Source organism: Megalops cyprinoides, chromosome 14 (assembly GCF_013368585.1).
Source record: "Megalops cyprinoides isolate fMegCyp1 chromosome 14, fMegCyp1.pri, whole genome shotgun sequence".
Classification (NCBI taxonomy): Eukaryota; Metazoa; Chordata; class Actinopteri; order Elopiformes; family Megalopidae; genus Megalops; species Megalops cyprinoides.
In genome coordinates, this window is record NC_050596.1 from 28,770,073 (window position 1) to 28,778,486 (window position 8,414).

An 8,414-nucleotide genomic window follows, 5' to 3' on the forward strand; every position below is an offset into this window, starting at 1 on the left:
TGCGTTGCATCACATTGCAGGCCAAACTCCAGAGGGGGGGAAAAAAAGGCAGTCGCGTAACCTTAATCCGATTTATACTCGAGGTTGACAATGCTGTTTGTTATTTTAGCAACGGAACTGCGCCCCGTTTTTCTCGACCTCTGTGAACAGTCACCGGAGGCTGTGAGAAACCCTGGGAAAAAGAGCGGTGTGACTTCACGCTCTGTGTACCGCTTGCAGTGCGCATGGAGAGGAACGTTCCCCCGTCCTCCTGGCTGCTTTTGAAAGTTCCCGAAGCCCGCAGCGTATTTTCCAGCACAGCCGAAGCTTAGTAAGGGGAGAGGAATGCGCCATGTGCCGCAAGGAGGCCCGCTGAAATTTGCCAGATGCTCTGTGCTAATTAGGGGCAAGTATTCCCCCGGCGTCCAGTGTGTGAGAACCCGTAAATGCGCCGGAGCCCGACCCATCGGACCTGACTCGGGCGAGGCCCCGAGTGTTTACACTGCAAACACTGTTTGCCGTTTGTTTTTGCGAGCCGTAGTGTTACGGCAGTGGAGGGATCTGTCATTTCGCAGGGGCCGGGACATGTGCTTTCTCGGGCTGCGGTTCTGTTCCTCTTGCAGGCAGGATCTCCTCTTCCTGGTGCTTGCTTTTTTGTCAGTTCGCACAAGTTGCGGAACGCAGCACAGACATCTCCACATTAGTCTGAGTGACAGTGTTTTTCTGGAATGTTCTCGTGTCCTTAGCTGCTAAGTGTTCGTGTGCATGTTTTAAGTTTTTTAAAACAGGTTCTTCTGTGGTTAAATGTAAATGGTGCCCTCAGGAGACGCTTTACAGTCTCTGGTGGGTGGTTACAGGTACACTTTGTACTGTCCTGTTCTAAACCTCAACTGCAACCACCAAAAAAGGTGTGATTCTGATGGATTCTGTTTGTGTTTTTTTTCCAACAAAGGATTGTCCAGTTTAAATACAAATGAGCTGAGCTACCCCTTTACGAGCCTGTGTGTTTTAAAGAAGAGCCCCCTAGAGGTCAGTGCTTGTGTCTGGTCAGTGTAGGTTCATGCTGCAGACAGAGCTCTTTATTGTGTGCATGTGGGGGTGGGATGTCCCTTGCAGGGTGTCACCTGGACTGAGATGTCCAAGTTGTATCTCATCCTCTTCCTCTGCCTGTCGCCTGACCCGATGGTGACGAGCTGTCTGGGGTGCCGCCAACCTCTGTGGGACTGGACCCAGCTCCTCTCCTCCTCCTCCCCCCCCCCCTGTCCCGACAGGAAGCAGTGACCAATCCACCCAACCCCCCTTCAGAGGACTGCAGAAGAACATATAATTAAATGTCCACTGGCTCCTCCTGAACATTACCACAAGGACAGCTGTCTCTGAGAACTGCTGCCTTTCTCTGCCTCTCAAATTCTGCAGCTCACAGCACAGAGGGAGAATAGATAGACTCTAACTAAGACATAAAGCTCAGTACAGAGGGGGAATAGACTCTTAGACATACAGCTCAGCAGTGAGGGAGAATAGACTCTTAGACATACAGCTCAGCAGTGAGGGAGAATAGATTTTAGCTACAGCTTTGTGCAGAGTGTGGTCAAATGCATTTCTCAGGTCAAAATTAAATATGTTTTGATGTGGTTGAGAGTTTTAAGGACGCAAAGTGGTGGAACTGTGTAGCAAAGAAATATACACAAAACATGCAGCACTGAAGTCAAAGTGATATCAGAGAGGATAAACGGTCTGGCCGTAAACCGCAGAGCTACGGTCCTTCGTAGCCCGTGTGAGATGTGTGTCACTGTATCAAAGCAAGGTCGCATAGCAACTGCAAAGCCACCCTGAAACTGCCATCGCCTCGCTCAGAGTGCAAAGGCGGAGAACCGTGGATCACGAGGGAACCAAGATCTGTATAATGTACACAAAGCCTGTATTTACGTGAGTTCTGACCCAAGCCTACATGAACTCTGCTCCAGGGATTCTGTGACCTTTAAAATAAAAAATTACAGTTCTTTACCGTTCTGTGGGCCTCGGGTATCTGTGCTGTTACAGGTTAAACACATACAGACCCGTTATTTTGGGCCGCTGAGAAGTGCAGCTGGAGCGATAATGCACTTCCAGCAGTCCTGTGAGCGAGTTAGCTTTGGGTCGCCCCCAAACCCTGCTTTGGGGGGGTGGGTGGTGGGCAGGAAGAGAAAGGAGACCTCTGTCCTCTGCCTGCGGTCCTCCCAGCCTGTTGTGTGGAGTGGCTGCTGGCTCCTGTCCCGTTCTACACACTCTGAAGGCAGGGGGTCATGGTGTGTGTCGTGACCTGGGGTCCGCGTGTTGAATGTTGTTATTATTAGCACGCTGTGCCCCCACTCCCCCCCCCCCCCCCAACCCCTCACACTCGCCCACCCCGGTGGCCCCCGTTCCACAGGCAAGAGGAAGCAGAGGGTCCTGGAGAGGCTCTGGAGCTGGGGAGCAGCTGTTGGGGGGCCCCGGGGGTGGGGATGGGGGTGGGGGGGAGGGATTGGGGAGCAGGCACTGATGGGGCCCCCGGCTCTCACCCCACCCTGGGGCACCCCACATGTTGCTGGGACCAGAAGGGGAGCGATTGGCACTGGTGGTCCGCACCCCTGAACTGCAATGTCCCACACAGTGCAGCTGGGAAGGCTGTCCCACTCTTACAGACAGCAGGCTGAGGGCTCCGATTTAGACGCAAAGCTCCCTGCCCCAACAGAGAGTTTCATTCACAGCAATAACATCCGCTCACATGTGCGCTTTTCAACAGCTGCTAATTGAAACAAGGCACCGCGTTTAAGATGTTTTGTCTGACGGCACGCAGTTTATTTATTTACAGTCTTAGATAGCAGTGCGCTCTGTGAAGCCCAGACTGCCTGTGTGATCAGAGGAAAACTCGCACACTGTGGTTGGGAGGCACGGTCATATTCACCAGCGTCTTTAGAGCTTCACTGATTTATGAGGCCCTGAGTGTGAAGATGGGTTCTGAGGTTCTGAATAAGTTCTGAATGGGGATCAGGTTCAGACGGTCTTCACTCCGTCTGCCCCATGCAGAATCTTGGGGTCTCGTTGGGGGCCCCTCTCAGCTATGCAAATGGGTTTGGAAATTGCGCCTGGCCTTTGCCTGTCCCCCGTAATTGCGCGCCCCTCGCAGTGTTTTCCTTGGCAGCCGGGGCGAGTTAACCCCAGCAAGCGGAAGGCCCTCTCAAAGAGCCCCTCACTCCCTTGGCGGGCCGCTGGCCACCAGCGCCCCCCCCAGACAAGAGGGCCGCAGGCCGCCTCCCACACCGGGGCCGTCGCCATGAGAACGCCGCTGCAGGCGAAGTATGTGCGGAGACTTGTCCAGGCTGCTGATGCTGGGTTACCTGCAACTGAGCACCGTCTCCTAAGAGATTATACCCCGGCCTGCCCCCCTAAGGTGGAACACCCTCTCACTCCGCCTGCACTGTGACCTGGGGCTTGGGAGGGAGGGCGATTATGGGCAAAAGTCTGCTTGTGTGAGTGCGGCCAATGACCACGACAACTCATTCAAACTGCAGGTGATGGTTGTAATACGCCCTGGCAATACTTCAGGTCTGTAGGGCCCTGCAATGGCTGCCACTAGCTACTGTTTGTGTATGAGTTCATAGTCACCCCGGGCCATGTGGTGTGTTGACGTGTGTTCCAAGGTAGTTATTTGGCCCCAGCAAGTTTCAGATAATAAAACCCAGGAGTCGTGAATCTGTCATGTGTAACATCGTGTTTGCGTGTTGTCATTGTGCTGCAAGCTCTCACTTTTGGCCATATAGGGACAACAGAGTGTGTGTTCATTGCTGTATATCACAGGCAGTTTTATGTGACTCAGGACTCATCGTGAAAATCGAACGTTTAAACAGAATGCGTGCAGTATTTCACAACTCTTAAGTGCTTGACAGTCCAACAAAAAGATCCATACCATGTACATGTAGTGGTTACTGAGCGTAATTCTTTGCACAGCATCATACAAATGCTGCTGATTTCGCTTTTCCACATGAAAGAAATGTGCCTGAGCTGAGCCTCCTTGTCTAAGCAGCGGCCAGCGTTCGGGTTCGAGAGAAAGATTAGAAACGGGGGGCTGAGGGGCAAGGTGCGATTTGTTCTGTGCACCCTGACTGACGAGGCGGCAGTGATTCAGCTGAGGAAACATGTGCCACCTTGTCTCTGTGCCCCCCCCCCCCCACTCTACACAGCAACTGACATCATTTTCAGCTCCCCCCAACACCTCTTCAGCGGGAGAGGCGTGCTCAGCGGAGAGCGAGGTGCTGATATGTGGATACACAGGCGGCCCCCCAGGGGCCCCTGCTGTTCCCCGTACTGAGAGCACTCAGCTGTGCGTCAGCTCTCCTCAGAGCGGCTCAAAACGCGGGCCCCCCGGAGGGCCGCCCCCCGCTGCTGTTTCCCTGCCAGCTCTGATTGGGCCGTGCTGGTGGTGGTGGTGGGGGGGGGTGGTGTGTGTGTTGGGATGGCGAGACGGCCCCGCCTGGCGTCCGGGAGCAGCGTAGCGCCACGCTGGTGAGCTCTCTGACGCCGCGCCGGAGCTCGGCTCGCCAGCCCCCTCGGAGCTGTGCTTCCCGCCGCCTCGTCCCCTGATTACCGCCATCGCCACGGCCTGCTCTCCCGCTGCTGTCCGCCGCACAGCGTTTCACCTCCCTCCCTCTCTCCTCTCTCGCTCTTTCTCTCTTTTCCTCCTTGCCTGGGTCTCATTTAAACAATCCACACGAAGAGAGAGGAGTTTCTCCCTCTTTCCCTGCAGTACGGAGCTGCAGAACACAGGCAGTTTGTGTTTCCCCTGCAAAACACTGCTGATGCACACCACTAGAACCTCTAGCAGATCAGTAACAAATGCACAGTGATGGTGTAGAGCAACTGGCATATCTGTGCCTATATCTCTCTGGCTGTCTATCTATTTATTGTGTCTGTCTGTAAAGTAATTTGTTTTTAATAATGAATCAGGGCAGCAGTTTAGCATAGCTGCAAGGAGTAAGGCTCGTAACCAAAAGGTTGCCAGTTCAATTCCACACTGGGGCACTGCTGCTGTACTCTTGGGCAAGGTACTTAGCCAAGAATTGGCTCAGGAAATGTCCAGCTGTATAAGTGGATAACGCGTAAAAACTGTAACCTGTGTAAGTAACTCTGGGTAAGAACGTCTGCTAAATGCCAATAATGTAATGTAATGTAATAATTGGGATGTTGCATTGTAATTACATTAAAAAATACAAAATTAATGCAGTGAAAAATATGCAACGAATTTTCTTGTACTATTAATAGTGTTTTTATTTTATTTCAAATTATTTATAATTATTTTATTTCAGTTGTTGCATTTCATTTTGTTTAGTGTAATCATCGCATGGATTGTAAATTCCACTGGGTAAAGGTTTTAGTTTAATAATAATAATAATATCATCATTATCATAATCATATCACTCATAACCATAATAACACTAGGCCTAATGGAGTAGTAGCTGGTAAATCTGTAGTGTGGTTTTAAAAGGCATTTGCTAAAAACACATCATTTCTAAATGATTACAAATTGACACGTAATTCTGAAACATGAATAAGCAATCTATTTTAAATGACTCCCCTGTATTATGGTATCATCGATTACTGCTGTACTTAATATGTACCTACTTCACAGTGCTCTGTGAGAACCCTGCCTTGCTTTGCTCTGTACTACAGCACAGGATCTGATCACACAGTAGCTAAAGCATATGGAGTCATTTATATGGATGACAAAGAGTTTTTGACCAGCACAGTTTTGCAAAGCATATGTTCATAATTCATGGTAATACTATAACTATACTTTCCCTTTTCCTTGCCATTATTATAAGTTCTACTGTATGTTGAACTGACACTAGTGCTTAATGTCATTTGAATAGTGTCACGAATATGAAGGGATATTGGTGTATGAGGAGCTGACGTGACAAATCTGAGTTGTGGTACCTGTGTGCTTTCTTGATCCCGAAATATTTTGCTCACTCAGTGGAGGTCAGTTTGAAAATTTTGAACTTGCATAAAAATGCACTTATGAGCGAATGAAGTGTCAGATGATATTTCTCATTGTAACAATTTTTCCTGAGGACAACCTGGAGACAAGCCAGACATCCCAGAGTTATGTACCTCTAGAGGCACAAGTGCCCTAGTTTTAGAGCAAGCCATTTGTAACATTGACTCATGGCCTATAACACATTTATAGATAGATAGTCGTGGTGAGGCTTTGATATAAAAATGCTTAAGCTCTCAGCCACAGTGTGCACGCAGCCTGTTGTGTCTTTTTGGCACCGTATGAAGTTCAGGGGGTGGGTGTGTTTCTGTCAGAAATGAAGGGATTAACATATCCATTCTTGGGAGTGGTTGGATTTTAAACATGTTTGTTGTAGACTTTTGTGTCTATGAGCTAAAAGTGTTTAATCCTTTGCAGACGGGGCGTTTGGGTGAGGTTTGGCCATAACGACATTCAAAATGAACATGTTTTTGTGAAGAAGTTTGTAAATACTTCGAGTCTTGGGGCGGCAGTGTAGCATTGTGGTTGAGGAGCAGGACTTGTAACCGAAAGGTTGCTGGTTTGATTCCCTGTTGGGGCACTGCTGCTGTACCCTCGGGCAAGGTACTTAACCCACAATTGCCTCAGTAAATATCCAGCTGTATAAATGGATAACAAAAAAATAACAAATGCAAGTCACTCTGGATAAGAGCATCTGCTAAAATGCCAATAATGTGATGTAATGTCTTGTGAAAAAGCTAAGAAGTGGTTCTCTCGCAGTTCAGACAGCAAGGCGCAGAGGCTCACCCTGTCCTGTTAGAGGGGAGAGAACATGCTTGTCCTCCTGACCTGGGCAAGTGCTTCCTGTAGTTACTATTTCCAGGGTTTACCAGGTCTGTGACCGTCTCCAGGAAACTACTGCTATGCCTTTTCCGGCTCATTTTGTTCAGTGACTTTAATGTGTGTGTCATTTGTAAGTTGCTGGTAGAATAGGCAGGGCTGATCTGGGGTCAGTCTGTGACAGCAGAGTCTTTTAAATAGGCATCTAAATAGAAGTGCTAACAGCTAGCTGGTGAGATAGGCAGGGCTGTTCTGGGGTCAGTGTGTAGCAGCGGTGTGTAATAGGACTCTCTGTGCTGCAGGCTGTTCCTCGCTGCTCCTGGGTGGCGGAGTGTCGCGGCGGTGCGGCGGATGCCCTGTCTGGGCCGCCCGGGCCCAGCCACGCCGCTGCTTCTTCTGGAAGAGGTGGCAGAGGACCCACAGCGTGGTGCGGCCGGCGGTGGTGCGGCCCGCCTACGCCGTGCCCAAGGTGAGTGCCGGCCGCAGCCTCAAAGCCACACATTACATTACATTACATTACATCACGTTTCATTATTGGCATTTAGCACACGGACAAGCATGTTCTCTCCCCTCAAACAGGACAGGGTGAGCCTCTGCGCCTTGCTGTCTGAACTGCGAGAGAACCACTTCTTAGCTTTTTCACAAGACATTACATCACGTTATTGGTCTTTTAGCAGATGCTCTTATCCAGAGCGACTTACGTCAGTTACGGTTTTTCACAGTGTTATCCATTTATACAGCTGGATATTTACTGAGGTAATTGTGGGTTAAGCCCAAGGGTACAGCGGCAGTGCCCCAGCAGGGAATCGAACCAGCAACCTTTCGGTTTCAAGTCCTGCTCCTGAACCACTCCAAAGAAATTTGAAGCAACCAAACCGGCCAGCATATTCCATACATAGCCCTGTCACTGTGGGGCCGCTCTCAGGTAGTCAGGTGCAGCTCAACAGCTCTGGCGCTAACGGCCGAGCTGGAACCAGCGTCGAAGCGTCATTCGCGCTTTACGAGATTTTTCTGCCATTTGAAAACTCCACCTCTCTGTATTTCATGTCTTACAACCGCTATGAGATGTAAGTTGTAAATAGTGAAAAATGTGTCTCGCCAGAGCATGTGTCTACCTGGTGAGGAATGTAGTTTTGCCCTGAATCTTGAAATGAGTTTGGTAGAGGCCTGAAAAGGCACTTGTTTACAGACATCGCTCCTGTTGCATATTCAGCCAATACATTGCAACCAACAAAGATGAGAAACATCTGTGGTGCTAATAATATATTTACTTTAATGTAGTTTGATTTATCATTTGGGATGTTAAGGTCATTGTTTTTTGTCATTAATCAAATTTTGATCTTTGATTTAAATGGAAGGCTTTTCTTCTATTGGAATATTTCTGTGATAACTGCAGTGAAGGCTCAGTGCTCTTGGAATAAGCATAGAAATAATGCATTCATAATTATGCGTTCAGGTGTACATTTTTGCCTGAACATTATTCTTTTAAGTATGAGGAATTCAGGTTGGCAATTGGAAGTGGAAATGAAAGTGTTTTTTTTTTTTTTTTGGAGCAGAGGGTGAACCTTATGTCCTGCTCTCTCTATAAATCACAGTTATTCAGTCC

General features: G+C 49.0%; 1 protein-coding gene across 1 annotated transcript in view; it reads left to right on the forward strand.

Moving 5' to 3' along the window:
• The window catches only part of metap1d (methionyl aminopeptidase type 1D (mitochondrial)), a 32,206-nt gene that overhangs the window by 8,665 nt on the left and 15,127 nt on the right, over positions 1–8,414 (forward strand). The window contains exon 2 of the mRNA XM_036544910.1: positions 7,111–7,277. Coding sequence (XP_036400803.1) covers positions 7,111–7,277 — 167 coding nt within the window. The remainder of the gene's footprint in view (positions 1–7,110; positions 7,278–8,414) is intronic.